The sequence below is a fragment of the Drosophila tropicalis genome, unplaced genomic scaffold (assembly GCF_018151085.1).
Source record: "Drosophila tropicalis isolate 14030-0801.00 unplaced genomic scaffold, ASM1815108v1 contig_717, whole genome shotgun sequence".
NCBI lineage: Eukaryota > Metazoa > Arthropoda > Insecta > Diptera > Drosophilidae > Drosophila > Drosophila tropicalis.
In genome coordinates this window covers 710,292-727,151 of record NW_027173201.1, presented here as the reverse complement: position 1 = coordinate 727,151, position 16,860 = coordinate 710,292, and the positions used below count along the sequence as shown (strand labels likewise).

At 38.5% G+C, this 16,860-nt stretch overlaps 2 protein-coding genes across 2 annotated transcripts; both read right to left on the bottom strand.

Moving 5' to 3' along the window:
• Window positions 1-5,787: 5,787 nt before the first annotated feature.
• On the bottom strand, window positions 5,788-6,504 carry LOC137579609 (uncharacterized). Its single transcript, XM_068293388.1, has one exon. It carries the CDS (start codon window positions 6,502-6,504, stop codon window positions 5,788-5,790), a length of 717 nt encoding a protein of 238 aa, XP_068149489.1.
• Window positions 6,505-14,611: 8,107 nt separating this feature from the next.
• On the bottom strand, window positions 14,612-15,328 carry LOC137579608 (uncharacterized). Its single transcript, XM_068293387.1, has one exon. It carries the CDS (start codon window positions 15,326-15,328, stop codon window positions 14,612-14,614), a length of 717 nt encoding a protein of 238 aa, XP_068149488.1.
• Between the last annotated feature and the right edge of the window lie 1,532 nt (window positions 15,329-16,860).

Genomic DNA, 16,860 nt, shown 5'->3' with positions numbered 1-16,860 from the left:
ATTATCAAATTAGAATCGAGCCCCTCATGTTGGGCGCCAAAAATTACTGTAACGTACAAAGCCTTCACGTAGCCGATGGGCAGCAAAAATTATTGTATCTAATTAGAATGTGCCCCATTATTGGGCGGCAAAATTTCTGTAACTAAATATCTATAACCACGACACCACAAAGGCTTACCAACCATTGCATACGGCAAATATACGTTATTGTGTGAGGCCTATCTTGGTGTTAACACGATTCATCTGCGGGACTCTTAATGCGGCTAGCAAGACAATCGGCTGGGGTGGTTCTTTGATGAATGTGTTTCACCCACTCACACGTCAGCAACTTTAAATAAAGTCCCTGTGCTGAAACTCAAAATAGAAAAGAGAGAGAAGAATAGAAGAAAATAGTCCTAGTGTTGGGCTGTATAGGAGGCTGTAAATATACAGCCGCGCTCTCTACCCCACCCTACCATGATTTTCCTTTCAGCGCTAGGGGAAAATCCCAGAACAAACATCCTTATTCACATTAGATTGCCCACAAAGAAAGTTCAGAAAATTACCTCATTATAAAAATCATTATTATTCACTTAAATTAACGTATTCTCACAATCATTCATTTCTTAGAATCTAATGTTTCATTCTGTAGTATTCTGAGAACAAAGTTAACTCACAAAAAAAAACCAAAACCATTCCATAATATATACCTATATAAGAAAATTTACAATTTCATAAATGATCAACAAATTAATTTGTAATTACTAAAATAACATATATAGCTCGAAACTTTAACGCATATCGATTTATATTCAAAGATAATTAAATCAATATCCAAAAAAAATATTCTAAATACTCGGCATAATTTCATGAACATTAAATTCTCTTTTTTTTTTTTTTTTAAAACTTCGACCCACTGTGCAAAAGCAAAACGCAACGCTTACATATGCAGCGTATAAAAATTAACCGTTCAATTTTTTTAACTCTTCACATACAAAATGTTTTAAAAAAACAATTATGCATATTTATTCTTTCTTGCCTTTTTTTCTCTTTTTTTTTTTTTTTTTTACTTTTCACTTTTCAGTGCATTCTCCTTTTTCTTTTCTTTACGCATGATTTTATTTGAAACACATTAGAAGCATATAAAAATATATAGAGGGGCAAACGGAGTGGAGATAAGCAACGACAATTGTTTTCCCTTTTGTCTTTGCATTGAATACTCTTGCTTAACGTCTCCGACTTCGCTTTATATTTTGGTAACAAAAAAATGTAGTAGAAAAAACTCACCCTTGTAGCGTCCGACGAAGGCCTTCGAGGAATTGCTGTAGAGGCTATAGATTTAATTTAATTTTTTTTTTTTTGTATTAATTGTGTTCACATTTTTTTCGTTTCGTTACCAAATAAAGCAATTGCTCATGCTTGTTGTTTAAAATTTTTTTTTTCTTTTATATTTTCACTTTCTTCCCTCTGTTATAGATTTTTTTTTTTGACCTTTCAATTTTGCATTAGATTTCTTTTTTTTCATTTTTTTGTTTTTGCTCATAATTTTTTTATTTTTAGTGTATGTTACCTCGCGACTAAAAAAAAATTTTGGTTTTGCACAATGGCTCGAAATGTTGCTTTGCGTTTCCTTCTTTGTATGCCTTTTTTTTTCACTTGCTTAACTCCTTTTTGCTTTTTTTCTTATTACAAATTTATTACTTGTACACTAACTAGCTTTCGATTATAGTATATTACCTAGGTTTAAACAAAAGAAGAAGTTAAAAATTTTCGTTTTCACTACGGCTTTCTGGCTTTACTTTTTTTTTTACTTGATTTTCACTCTGGCTAGACTTTTTCACTTTTTAACTCGGATACAATTTATTCTTTGGGCTGCGTATTTTCGCTGTTTTCACTTTTCACCGCTTGCCGCGTGTCGTATCGAAATTTGACTGATCAGATGGTCGCCAATGTAATTGCTTCGTCCCCTTTGGTGAATAACTTCTTCGCTGCTTGCACTATCCAACATACATAAATGTCTTGGAATTCTGGCTTTGGCAATCATTGACGCCAAAATTTGGGCTTTACGTTTGTCTAACAAAGAAAATTATATACACATACATGATAAAATATGAATGTCGTTAATGCGTTTTTTTCCTTTCTTTAGAGCTGTATAATTACCTTCTTCTTAATCAAAGCAATACATTTTAATTTCTTTTTTTCTTTTCCATCATGAACGAACATACCGAGACTTTGAAAATCTGCGTGCAAAATTTTATTTGCAAAAATGACAATTTTAATGATTCAAAGAAAAATTAGCACTTACTCAAGAAATATATCTTTAAATAGAGAACACCAACATCAATGGTTTCTTTTTTTTTTTTGATTCAAGCCCATGAAGGATGGCTTGTATTTACTCGGATTTAAAATTTACTTGGGTTATTTTAACAACAAAAAAAAAAGAAATATTAATTTTTTTCACTTCCTGCAAAGGACTGTTCCGCTCGGTTGCCAATTTGAAAAGAATTTATCAAGATAGTTCGCCTATGCTCTATGCCTAGCTTTGATCTTCGTTTAGACCCGAAGTCAATTGTCAAAGTGACATTATCCGCTATTGGCATAATGGGAAAAAGAAATGTACTGTGGTGAACTTTCTTTCTGCAATCAAGCAGTGCATTCGCGGGTCTTTTAAATGCTGCCTTCCTTTCTTTTTTTTCCTTTTTTTTCCTTTTGAGCTGCAAGTTTTACTCAAGGCACCTCCACACGATTTTTATCAAATTCGGCACAGGCATTACCAGATATATCAATCTAACAAATGTTTACTTTGATTCAACTATAGCAGCGTCAAAAAAGCTAATCCCAAAACACAAAGGGGCTTACGTGATGACAAGGTTTTCAAAAATTACCGATTTCTAAGGATGTGCAAGGCTTTCAGCTTAGTCGTAGTTTTCGACCGATCGTTTCTATGGGAGCTACATGATTTAGTCGCCCGATCTTGATAAAATTTGGCACAGTCATTAACAGATATATGAAACTAACAAATGTTTAATTTGATCGCGTTAAAAGTAACGAAGTTATTTACAAAAATCACTGTTTTCGACCGATCGTTCCTATGGGAGCTATATGATATAGTCGCCCGATCTTGATCAGATTTAGCACAGTCATTAACATATATATTAAACTAACAACTGTTTAAATTGAAAGCAATCGCGTTAAAAGTAACGAAGTTATTTACAAAAGTCACTGTTTGCAACCTATCGTTCCTATTGGAGCTTTATGATATAGTCATCCGATCAAATTTGGCACAGTCGTGTATAAGCGTAATAAACTCTCTAATATTAAGTTTCACAATAATTTCACAGGAAATAACAAAGTTATTGAGAAAAGTCACTGTTCGTGACTTTCGGGTTTGTATGGGAGCTATAAGATATAGTGTCAAAAAGCTAATCCCAAAACACAAAGGGGCTTACGTGATGACAAGGTTCTCAATAATTACCGATTTCTAAGGATGTGCAAAGCTTTCAGGTTAGTCGTAACCCTTATCAAGGTGTGTGGATTTGGCACAATCATTAACAGATATATTAAACTAACAAATGTTAAATTTTAAAGCAATCGAGTTAAAAGTAACGAAGCTATTTACAAAGGCACTGTTTGCGACCGATCGTTCCTATGGGAGCTGTATGATATAGTCATCCGATCTTGATCAAATTTGGCACAGTAGTTTACAGGCGTAATAAACTCTCTAATATTAGGTTTCACGATAATATCACAGAAATTAACGAAGTTATTGAGAAAAGTCACTGTTCGTGACTTTGGGGTTTGTATTGGAGCTATATGATATAGTGGTCCGATCCGGCTGAATCCGAGATATACAACCCCTGCAGTATATACAAGCCTACGTGCAAAATTTCAGCTCTTAGCTCTTAGTAGCTCTTACGGTCTAGGAGGAGTTTGCGTTGATCCAGACGGACGGACGGACGGACGGACATGGCTATTTGAACTTGTCTCGTCGTGCTGATCAAGAATATATATACTTTGTATGGTCGGAGATGCTTCGTTCTATGCGTTGCACACTTCTGAACAAAATTAATATACCCTTTTGCAAGGGTATAATAACTCTTTTTACTACTTTTCTTCTTCCATCATTCCCTAAGTAATACACATACACATGGGTGTGTGTGCATACGTTGGGTCTGTGTGTGTAGTGGCTGAACCGATTTATATTAAACTATGAAGACCATTTTTACGGTTCATAATCTGAACACAATAACCAACAAATTACAGAAAAAATGATTCGATTAAGTTATTTAGGAGCCGAGAAAATTAGAACTAAAAAAAAAAAAAAAAACGACTTTAATTCGTGTCCGCCACTGTATATACTTTGTATTGTCGGAGATGGTTAGTTCTATGCGTTTCACACTTCTGAACACAATTAATATACCCTTTTTGCAAGGGTATAAAAATGGCTCAAGATATGAATATAAAACTTTTCAAAATTCAATTGACAGTGGTATGATATTACCACAGTTAGCAAGCTGAAACAAGTATTAATAAGTATAACAACAAAACATGATTGTCACATACATTATTGTCACTCATCGAAGTCGGTCGTGTTTTTTTTTTCGCTCTCGCTCAACTATTTTTTTCTTCTTTTGAGCACTTAAATTTATAACATTCACATTAAATTAAATTATCTCAAACAATTTTTATCATTGCCATATTCATTGCGAAGTTTAAAGTTATATTTACATTTACATTTTGATGAACATTAAAACATTAAAAAACGAAATTATTATTTTGTTGTTGTGCTGCTTAGTTCTTGATTTGTTTCTATTCCTTGCTGCAACCCGCGCTCTGAATTTACAGTTCACATTTTGTTTTTGTTTGCGTGGTGTTGGTGCTCTCTATTCTTTTGTTTTCTCTTTTGATCGCGCTAGTTACCAACCCAATACCCTGGTCACTAAATTGGGAAACGAGACCCAGGAAAGAACACGTGGCATCGACTCATTCCTGTTCCCAGAACGATTTATGATTTATATATGATAATCATACATATATAAAACATACATACATAAAACATACATACATATAACATACATACACACATGCATTAATTCGATTGTAACAGACACACAAATACAGACAAAATGTAGAGACCCAAAACCCTTATTAATAAAAAGACACTTCTGTTTTAACATTTGAATGGAAAAAATTAAATACACACATCTCACACACCCTCATTCAAACCATCTAGCTCCCGATGGTAATTGTCGCAGCTGGGTCAGGAATGGATCTACTTATGTTCACATTGAGAACTATTATTATTTTGTTTCGTAAGTAAAGTGCATTGAAAACCAAAAAAAAAATTAGCTGTGTCTTAAGTGCATTGGTAAGTGGTAATTGGAACGGAATCAATTGTTGATAATCGTTTACATGGCAAAACCAATTACACAAAAAAAAATGACACGTGAAAATTGGCCTACAGAATCAATTGCTGATAACTAAAGGTCAATCATAAGTGAAATTAAAATTATTTTAGTAAAAGTGTGCGCTGAAATAATACGTTGATATTCGCCGCATACACATGTGTGATGATACATAAATTAACTTTGCTGGTTCGTTTTGTATTAAAAAATAGGTTTTTGTTTTATTCCCTGTGATGGTCTCTGTTGACCAATAACTAACTCAACTTACATTTTTCGTTTTCACCACACGCTACCTATTGCATCAGCAAAAACGGTGACCATGCAACTTAAAGTTAAAAATAATAAAATACAAAGATCGTTTACATTCAAATAAATTTAAGTTTAAGAATTCAGCAACCGTTCCTCAACATACCGCCGGGCCCTGAAACAATGTTTCTGAAACCTTGGTTATGGGACGGGTCATCTCTCCTGTAGCTGTCTTTAACTTAAGGGCTCGTACTAGACCGTCTGGGCCAAGAATCGTCTGGATAATGCGGGCCAGGATCCATGAAGCCGGAGGAGTATGAGAATCCTTTACTAGTACGAGATCATCAGGCTTCGGGTTTGCCGATTTCATTAACCATTTTGGCCTTTGATGCAACGACGTAAGGTACTCAAGATGCCACCTTTTCCAAAAGCCTTGCAACATGGCTTGAGATTGCTGCCAGTAATCCAATCGGTTTGCCGGCACTTGGTTCAAATCTCCATCTGGCACTGTGGTGTAAGGACGACCCATCAGCAGGTGAGCGTGCGAAAGATATCCAACGTCTGTATCGGAAGTGGCACAAAGAGGTCTTGAGTTGATCACCGCTTCCACCTGTGTTAACAACGTACGCATTTGTTCGAATGTAAGAACGGCGTGGCCGATTACTCGGTGTAAATGAAGCTTCACAGAGCGCACACCCGATTCCCATTTGCCTCCCCATTGAGGCGCATGTGGCGGTACGAACTTCCAGTTGATGCCTTCAATCGATAACGCCTCTGCTATCTTGTTATTGTGCAGCTGGGATTGAACTAATTGTTCCATTTCGTTAAGACTTCTTTTGGCTCCCACGAAATTTCGTCCATTGTCGCTGAACATCGTCACACATTTGCCTCGCCGTGAAATGAAACGTCCAAGAGCAGCCAAAAATGTATCAGTGCTAAAACACTTTCACTCGTTGCAGAGGACGGACGTGTTTTTTTTGCGCTTATCAATTTTTATTTTTTTCTCGCGATTAAATACTTTTACAAATTTCTTAAATTCATTATCGGTTTAATTAATAATAATTTCAACATCCGAATTTTATTTTCATTTCGCGAATTCTTGCTGTCGCTTTTGTTTAAATTTAAATAAAATCAAAACTTACAACAATACTTGCATTAGCGGTGTTGTTGTTTTGCTTATCTCTTTTGCGTTTGTGTCTTTACCGTTTTAACTAACTCTCGCGCTCTTGCGTACAAATTGTTGTTGCATTTGTTCAATTTGACGCGCTCTCCCGCTCTTTCCTATTCTTGATTGATTTGCGCTCTCGTCTTTTGCCTACCCGCGACTCTGTGATACGTGTTTTTGTTTTTTGTGCTTTCATCTCTTTTTATTCTTTAGTTGTGAAGGCTTACTCTGCACATTAACCCTTGTGTCAGAACTGGTCAGTATATTCTTATACACAGAATTTTTACCCTTAGAATTTTTATTTTTTATTTTTTGTATTTCCTTTTTTAACTAATTAAACTTTTTGATAAAATGGTTGTCTCAAAAAATAATTGCATAGTTGCCACTAATGCGGATGATTCCGACGATTATATTCTTTGTTGGTTGTGTGACAATGCGGTTCACGTTAAGTGTGCAGGTTACACAGGCAGAATCAAGGAGTCTATTGCTAAAGGTGGTGGCTTAAAATATGGATGTGATGCTTGTCGTGAGGTCGAGAATGAGATGCGCTCTTTCATGAGGGGGACTAGAGATAGTTTTGACACTTTAAGGGCAGGTTTTAATAAACTGCAAGCGGAGTTTACTGCGGTGGAGACTCAGTTCAGAAGTTTATCGCTTATGAATGAGTCTCCGAAACGTAAAAGGACCAGTCCTTGGGGTGTTTCTGCATCTGTAGATCCGCCAGCGTCTCTTATCGTCCCCGACCGGTCTCATGCACCGTCCACTCCTAATGTACAGCAATTGATTTCGTTTAAGAGCCCGGTTGTGAATGCTATTAGTAAGGAATTACCGGTATCACCTGGGAATGATCTCTTAAAAACGATGCCTATTGTAGTGTCCGATGTGTCCGGGCAATTACCCATTCCAATGGAAATTGCCGATAGTTCTAAAAGTATCGAGGGCCCCGTAAACAAGTTTTGACTGCTGCAGTGGGTGACTTGTCCAACGTTACTGCTGCGGCTGACGCTTCGGGAACGCGGCCTCTCGTTGGCATACCACCAAAGAAACATATATTTGTTTCTACGCTAGACCCTGTTGACACATCTGATGATGGAATAGCCTATATTCGGAAGAAAGTTAACGTCTCGAATATTGGGGTGGAGAAGTTTAAATTTTCTTACTCTCGGGACATTTCGTCCTTTAAAATTAGTGTTTCTGCCAATATCTTCGACACTATATGTAGAGAAGATTTTTGGCCAAAACATATACTAGTTAAGGAATATACTGTGAAAAAGAAAAATCGGAAACCGATTCGCTTGCCAACAACAACAACTAATACTATTCCTGCCACATCAGCATCTGCCGGTGTGTCAAAAAACTAGCTTCGTCCCTTAACCTGGGTTACCAGAACGTTAGAGGACTGAAATCTTAACTTTCTAATCTCTATGTAGTCTTTCTTTTGAACATAACATTCTAGCTTTTACAGAGACGTGGCTAAAACCTGATATTGCTGATGCATCGGTTTTTTCCTCAAACATTTCTATACCAGATTTCTCGCATAGGTGGTGGCGTTCTGATAGCTGTTGATGCTGCTTTATCATCTGAAATGATTCAATTTTCTAGTACCCAGGAGATTGAGTTTGTCGGTGTTAAAGTAAATTTTAAATCTTTTAATGCTTTCATTACTTGTTCCTATATTCCACCATTATCAGACATGGTGGTATATTTAAATCATTTAGAGGCAATTCAGTTTGTCTCCTCCTTAGTTTCCAGTCAAGACTTGCTCATAGTTGTAGGTGATTTTAATTTACCCGCTTTAGCATGGTCACTAACAGATGAATCTACCACGTTGCTGCCCTCTTTGTCACATGACTTCATTGATGGCCTTCTAGGCTTATCTTTATCCGAAGTCAATCCTGTCTTAAATTCTAATGGAAAATCGTTAGATCTTTTTTTGTATTGGATTCTCCTTATTGTGAGGTTTCTAGGATCGAACCATTTGTTCTTCCAGAAGACAAATTTCATCCTATATTAAATTTAAAAATTGATTTGCCCTTGCTTTCACCATTACTTGGTTCAAATGAGTTACCTCTAACTAGGTGCTTTCGTAAGACTGACTTTGCCAGCCTTAATGAAAACATTGCTACTACCGATTGGTCTTATCTGTACAATTGTAGAGATATGAACTCAGCTGTTCGTTTTTTCTATGATACTCTGAATTCACTTTTTGTGCCTCTTGGTAGGCTGGAGCGGCTTAACAAACCTCCCTGGTTCTCTCGTGAGTTATCCAATTTGAAAAATGTGAAGACACGGTATTATAAGAAGTTTCAAAAAACACGTCGTTCATCAGATTATGCTCTGTATACAGTCGCTCGTTCAAAGTTCATGATGCTTAATACACAATGCTATAAGAATTATCTTCAGCGGTCTAAGCTTCAGTTTTCTTCTGACCCTAAACAATTTTATAACTTTGTTAATTCTAAACGTAAGACCTCTGTGCACCCATCTTTTTTGTCTTTTCAAAATAAAAAAGCGAGCACTGATCAGGCAATTGCCGATATGTTTGCGAATTTTTTCAAAACAACCTATTCCTCAACGGAATATCGAGCAAGTCCGTATCCTTATCATTTAGAAAAGCCTAATTGCATTTTCAATCCAGTGATTGATGAAAGTTCTCTTCTTAGCGAACTTAAACTAGTTAAACCTAATTATTCTCCGGGGCCAGATGGTCTTCCTGGATGCGTACTCAGGTTCTGTGCAAACGCATTATGTAAACCCATTTTAAAATTGTTTCTATTGTCTGTCGAATCTTCCTCTTTTCCATCTATTTGGAAGGAGTCGTATATCATTCCTCTGCATAAAAATGGCAAAAAGTCCGAAGCCTCTAACTATAGGGGTATCTCAAAATTGTCCGCTATTCTGAAAGCTTCTGAGAAAATTATAACGTAGATCTACAACCACTAACCTTTTAGAATTTACATCAATAATTATCAAGAAGTTCAAAAATGGTAAGCAAACTGATGTAATATATACTGACTTTAGCAAAGCCTTTGATTCCGTTAATCATACCCTATTACTTTCTAAGCTGAGCGACATTGGGTTTCCACCGCTTTTCCTTTCTTGGGTTCGAGAATATTTAACAAATAGAAAACAGGATGTACTTTTTTAGTCTTCTTTTTCCGCTTCCATTCCTGTGACTTCTGGTGTACCTCAAGGTAGTCATCTTGGCCCTCTGCTCTTCACACTATTTATTAACGATCTTCCATCAGTCATTGTTCATTCGCGTGTGCTTATGTAATACCTATGTATGCTGACGATGTCAAACTTTGTCTTACTCATAAAGATACAGATTCATTTAGTCGGCTACAAGCTGATCTTAAAAACTTTCAATCCTGGTGCCAATTTAATCTACTAAATCTACTACCACTACCAAATGTAAGGTAATGACTTTTTTCCGTAACTCTCCTCAACTGGTCACTTATTTTCTAAACAATAGCCCTCTAGAACGTCTAAATAATATGAATGATTTGGGCGTACTTATGGACCATAAGTTAAATTTTAACACCCATATTTCCACCACGGTCGCAAAGGCCATGAGTGTCCTGGGTTTCATTAAAAGATGGTCAAAAGAATTTGATGACCCCTATACAACTAAAGTTCTTTTTACTTCGCTTGTCCGTCCTATTTTAGAGTATGGATCTTGCATTTAGTCACCTCAATATGAGTCGCACCAGATTAGACTTGAATCCGTTCAAAAGCAGTTCTTGCTATTTGCTCTTCGTGCCTTAAGCTGGGATCGCAATGTCAATTTGCCTTCGTATTCTAGTAGACTTCTCTTGATTAACCTTCCATCCCTAACTAATCGTAGAATTATGCTTGGTGTCATTTTTATGCACAAGCTCCTAATTGGTGATATCGACTCGCCTGAGTTATAAGCTCAGGTGAATCTGTCGGTACCATGTAGACGGAGTAGACATCCTTTGATACCTTTATCCCTTAGTCGTTGTTCTTCTAACTATGCTATGCATGAACCTTTTAGGGTCCTCTGCTCTGTTTACAACCTTCTATTCCCTGTAATCGGCTCAGAGTTTTCTATTAATATGCTTAAAACATCTATCCTATCCCATTTAGTTAATAGATAGCTGTAGTATTATTTGTTTGTCTGTTTTTTCTATTGTGTATTTGTCCACGCGATTCGTGCCGTGCGTTATACGGCTGCACCCCTCGGTCGGTCGGGTGGGAAGTGTGCAGTTATCTGCTTGGGCTCGCGCGTAACAGGCTATGTCCTGGTGTCGTAGGGGGCCACTTGAACGTACTGCGCATAGTATCGTCAACGTCCGCTAAGGTCTGTTGCCAGCTTCAAGTGTAAAGCTGAAATTAAGTTAGAGATTTGTATATCATCTTCGTTACCTAAGTTAAGATGTGTCTCAGCCAGCCAGTCGGGACCCTTCCACCAGAGAGTAAACGGGAGTAAGTCGTCAGCCAGCAATCCTCTAGAAGCGCAGTCTGCGGGGTTCTGCTTGGTATTAACATGGCGCCACGAGTCCCTTGGTGTTACTTCCAATATTTCGGCAGTACGATTGCCAATGAACGTCTTTTAACTAGCTGGCAAGTGGTTCAACCATGCCAACACAATTGTCGAATCACACCAAGCATATACGGTGCTTTCTAGATCCTTCCAAGCTAATTTAATTGATGCGATCAGCCGACTTAGCAGAAGTGCGCCACATAATTCCAAACGAGGGAGCAATTGCTGCTTAAGTGGAGCGACCCGTGATTTCACTGCAATCAGTGAAACCTCTATGCTGCCATCCTGGTTCACGATCCGAGAGTATACGACTGCTGCGTATGCTTTTATTGAGGCGTCTGAGAAGGCGTGTAACTCTATTCGTTTGCCGACATACCCAATATGACGCTGTATCTTTAACTGCCTTATGTTGATAGTGTCTTCGCGATACTTACGCCATCGGTCTGCCAGCTTAGTTGGAAGCGGTGAATCCCAATCTAGATTGAGAAGACAGAGCTCTTGGAAAAGGATTTTGAATTGAACAATGACCTGCGCCAGTAGACCAAGCGGGTCAAATATGCGTGATACGTCTGATAATACTTTCTTTCTTTGCATTCGCTCAACCTTATACCATATGTGAAGATTTCAGACTTTGGTTCCCAATGTATACCTAATACCTTGACGGAGGAGGCATCTCCAGTCACACTTGTCGCTGCTGCTTCTTCTAAAGAGCCGATTCCGTGGGTATTGGATACCCATTTCCCAAGCTCCAGCTGTGCGCTACCTAATAGTTGAATAAGTTCATCCTTGTTACGTATAAGTTGATCTTCCGTGTTTGCTCCGGTCAGGACATCGTCCACATAGAAATCTTCCAATTGAATCTTGGCAGCTGTTGGATATTTATGCTTTAAATCGATGGCAAGTTGTTCTAACACACGTACAGCTAAAAACGGTGCACAGGCTGTCCCATAGGTTACAGTACAAAGCTGGTAATGTTGCAGCTCTTCAGTTGGGTTTTCTCTCTATACAATTCGTTGATAATTTCGGTGATTTTCAGAAATCCATATTTGCCTAAACATTTTAATGATGTCTGCGCAAAAAACAAACTTATAAAGTCGAAAGCGTAAACACACATCCATTAGGTTACACTGAATACTTGGGCCCACTAGTAACTCATCGTTTAGTGATCTGCCACTCTTATCTTTATAAGATCCATCAAATACAATTCACAATTTCGTACCAATAACCGGATGGTGAGGCATATAGAACATGTGTTCTTTAGGTGCACTCGTCTTCTCTGACTCATCAAGGATGCGCATGTGTCCCAAAGCAATGTATTCGCGCATGAACTTGGTGTACTCTTCCTTTAACCTTTTATCTTTCTGAAGTCGACGTTCTACTGAATAAAATCGTGATGTATTTATTTCTATCGTTGATAACAGAGATGCTGTATTTGATTCTTGTTTAGCTGCAATTGAGGTGACCACCCACCCGAATATTGTGGATATTGCAATTATATTTCCATGCTTATCTAATACCTTCTCTCCTGTGAATGCGGACGTAGTCGCTACCCAACAAAATGTCCACATGCTTAGCGCTGGTCAAGTGGTGTATGATCCCTTTGAATTTAATGCCAAAACTAGAGCTGTGGGCAATACACTCCTTGGTTTTCCTTGCGGCTGTAGATTTACCCCAGAACGTGCAATGCTCCGATATGTATAATAGTTCTGATCCACTATCAAAGAGAACACGACAAGTGGTGTATGATCCCTTTGAATTTAATGCCAAAACTAGAGCTGTGGGCAATACACTCCTTGGTTTTCCTCGCGGCTGTAGATTTACCGCAGAACGTGCTAAATAACTCTGTGATTCTATAGATTGGGCTTCCTTTACTTGCTTAGTTTCGGCAATCATGGCTACTGTGGGATTAATGCTCTTTTCTTCGACTTGGCGATGTAACAGCGTGTGGTGTTTGTCCTGACAATGTTTGCATCTATACTTGGATTCACATCTTGAAATACCATGGTCAGGCCTTAGACAACTGAAACACAAACGTTTCTCCTTAGCAAATGAGTAGCGCCTTTCCACGGAGAGGGCCAAGAACTGGTCACAGTTGTATACGTTATGCTCCCTAGACTCACATTTAAGACACCCTCTTGAGTCTGTGGAAATCAGTATCAGTCTCATTTGCATTGAGACTCTGCATCAATTTTATACAGTAGAAAATAGATCACCCAGCAGTCGCGATTAGTTTGGCCAAGTGCATCTAGGCCACGTACAACTTCACTCGCCCCATCGGTAATCTTTTGTAGAACGGATACATCTGTCACCCTTGTTGATGGTAGACGTCTAAAATTATACAAAAGCGAGTTAACGACATGACGAGGTCGATCATAACGTTCCATTAGGCCTGCCCAAGCCTTCTCGTACGCCGCTTCTGTTAACGGCAAATGATTTATTAAACTTGCAGCCTCATCACAGAGAAAAGACTTGAGATATTGAAACTTCTGAGCTTTATCCAGATTCACCCTGTTGTGAATGGTACTCTCGTATAAATCCTTAAAGGCTGGCCACTCCAGGTAGTCGCCACCAAAAAGGCTTGATGTTTAATTTGGCCGAGCAGGCAGCTCCACTTACTGTCATGCTTTCATAAAACTCCCGTTGAAGTTCTATCTGCTTGTGTAGTATCTGCGACACTACTTCGTTGACTCCCTCACTGGAGTCCACGACCTTAGTTGCTTTTACTGGGTTAACCAATTTTCCCAGTTTCTTTAAGTGCAGTTGTGCAGTTAAGTACTTCATCTCATAGTCTCCGTAGTCACCCATGGGGTCGACGTAACCTTGCGATTCTTGAAATTCAAACATATCATCAGTGGGCCGATCAAACTCCTTCCACACGTTGTCGAGTCTGGTCATCATAGTATCCACCACATGCGCTGTGCAGTTCTCAGGCGGATTCTCCGAAAGTGTCAGCAGCCGCGTGAGGCTGGACTTTAACTTGGTGCGTGTTGCCTTTAGTTTTTCCATCTTAACTTGAGTAGAATTGCTTATCCCAACAGAATCCAAATCCGGCTCGAAGGACCAAATTTATGATGATACATAAATTAACTTTGCTGGTTCGTTTTGTATTAAAAAATAGGTTTTTGTTTTATTCCCTGTGATGGTCTCTGTTGACCAATAACTAACTCAACTTACATTTTTCGTTTTCACCACACGCTACCTATTGCATCAGCAAAAACGGTGACCATGCAACTTAAAGTTAAAAATAATAAAATACAAAGATCGTTTACATTCAAATAAATTTAAGTTTAAGAATTCAGCAACCGTTCCTCAACATACCGTCGGGCCCTGAAACAATGTTTCTGAAACCTTGGTTATGGGACGGGTCATCTCTCCTGTAGCTGTCTTTAACTTAAGGGCTCGTACTAGACCGTCTGGGCCAAGAATCGTCTGGATAATGCGGGCCAGGATCCATGAAGCCGGAGGAGTATGAGAATCCTTTACTAGTACGAGATCATCAGGCTTCGGGTTTGCCGATTTCATTAACCATTTTGGCCTTTGATGCAACGACGTAAGGTACTCAAGATGCCACCTTTTCCAAAAGCCTTGCAACATGGCTTGAGATTGCTGCCAGTAATCCAATCGGTTTGCCGGCACTTGGTTCAAATCTCCATCTGGCACTGTGGTGTAAGGACGACCCATCAGCAGGTGAGCGTGCGAAAGATATCCAACGTCTGTATCGGAAGTGGCACAAAGAGGCCTTGAGTTGATCACCGCTTCCACCTGTGTTAACAACGTACGCATTTGTTCGAATGTAAGAACGGCGTGGCCGATTACTCGGTGTAAATGAAGCTTCACAGAGCGCACACCCGATTCCCATTTGCCTCCCCATTGAGGCGCATGTGGCGGTACGAACTTCCAGTTGATGCCTTCATTCGATAACGCCTCTGCTATCTTGTTATTGTGCAGCTGGGATTGAACTAATTGTTCCATTTCGTTAAGACTTCTTTTGGCTCCCACGAAATTTCGTCCATTGTCGCTGAACATCGTCACACATTTGCCTCGCCGTGAAATGAAACGTCCAAGAGCAGCCAAAAATGTATCAGTGCTAAAACACTTTCACTCGTTGCAGAGGACGGACGTGTTTTTTTTGCGCTTATCAATTTTTATTTTTTTCTCGCGATTAAATACTTTTACAAATTTCTTAAATTCATTATCGGTTTAATTAATAATAATTTCAACATCCGAATTTTATTTTCATTTCGCGAATTCTTGCTGTCGCTTTTGTTTAAATTTAAATAAAATCAAAACTTACAACAATACTTGCATTAGCGGTGTTGTTGTTTTGCTTATCTCTTTTGCGTTTGTGTCTTTACCGTTTTAACTAACTCTCGCGCTCTTGCGTACAAATTGTTGTTGCATTTGTTCAATTTGACGCGCTCTCCCGCTCTTTCCTATTCTTGATTGATTTGCGCTCTCGTCTTTTGCCTACCCGCGACTCTGTGATACGTGTTTTTGTTTTTTGTGCTTTCATCTCTTTTTATTCTTTAGTTGTGAAGGCTTACTCTGCACATTAACCCTTGTGTCAGAACTGGTCAGTATATTCTTATACACAGAATCTTTACCCTGTCATGCTTTCATAAAACTCCCGTTGAAGTTCTATCTGCTTGTGTAGTATCTGCGACACTACTTCGTTGACTCCCTCACTGGAGTCCACGACCTTAGTTGCTTTTACTGGGTTAACCAATTTTCCCAGTTTCTTTAAGTGCAGTTGTGCAGTTAAGTACTTCATCTCATAGTCTCCGTAATCACCCATGGGGTCGACGTAACCTTGCGATTCTTGAAATTCAAACATATCATCAGTGGGCCGATCAAACTCCTTCCACACGTTGTCGAGTCTGGTCATCATAGTATCCACCACATCCGCTGTGCAGTTCTCAGGCGGATTCTCCGAAAGTGTCAGCAGCCGCGTGAGGCTGGACTTTAACTTGGTGCGTGTTGCCTTTAGTTTTTCCATCTTAACTTGAGTAGAATTGCTTATCCCAACAGAATCCAAATCCGGCTCGAAGGACCAAATTTATGATGATACATAAATTAACTTTGCTGGTTCGTTTTGTATTAAAAAATAGGTTTTTGTTTTATTCCCTGTGATGGTCTCTGTTGACCAATAAGCCATTTACTAACTCAACATACATTTTTCGTTTTCACCACACGCTACCTATTGCATCAGCCAAAACGGTGTGACCATGCAACTTAAAGTTAAAAATAATAAAATACAAAGATCGTTTACATTCAAATAAATTTAAGTTTAAGAATTCAGCAACCGTTCCTCAACACATGTGTATGTGTAAATCTTATAATTCAATGGAAATGTTTATATGCTGCAAAGCTACAAGATCTCTTTTACGGAATACATATTGTTTGTCGCTCATTCTGCTTTCAATTTCATAATTCGGCGAAATTGCCAAAACGCTACAAAACCACAATACGTAGCATTGTATTTCCAGCGGAATCGATATGCTAGCAGAACCACGCTGAACAAACGACGCTAAAAGTACAGTGGTAATTGAAACGGAATC

Coding starts and splice junctions, on each gene's coding strand:
- LOC137579609 (XM_068293388.1), bottom strand. CDS start 6,504: ATGTTCAGCGACAATGGACGAAATTTCGTGGGAGCCAAAAGAAGTCTT.
- LOC137579608 (XM_068293387.1), bottom strand. CDS start 15,328: ATGTTCAGCGACAATGGACGAAATTTCGTGGGAGCCAAAAGAAGTCTT.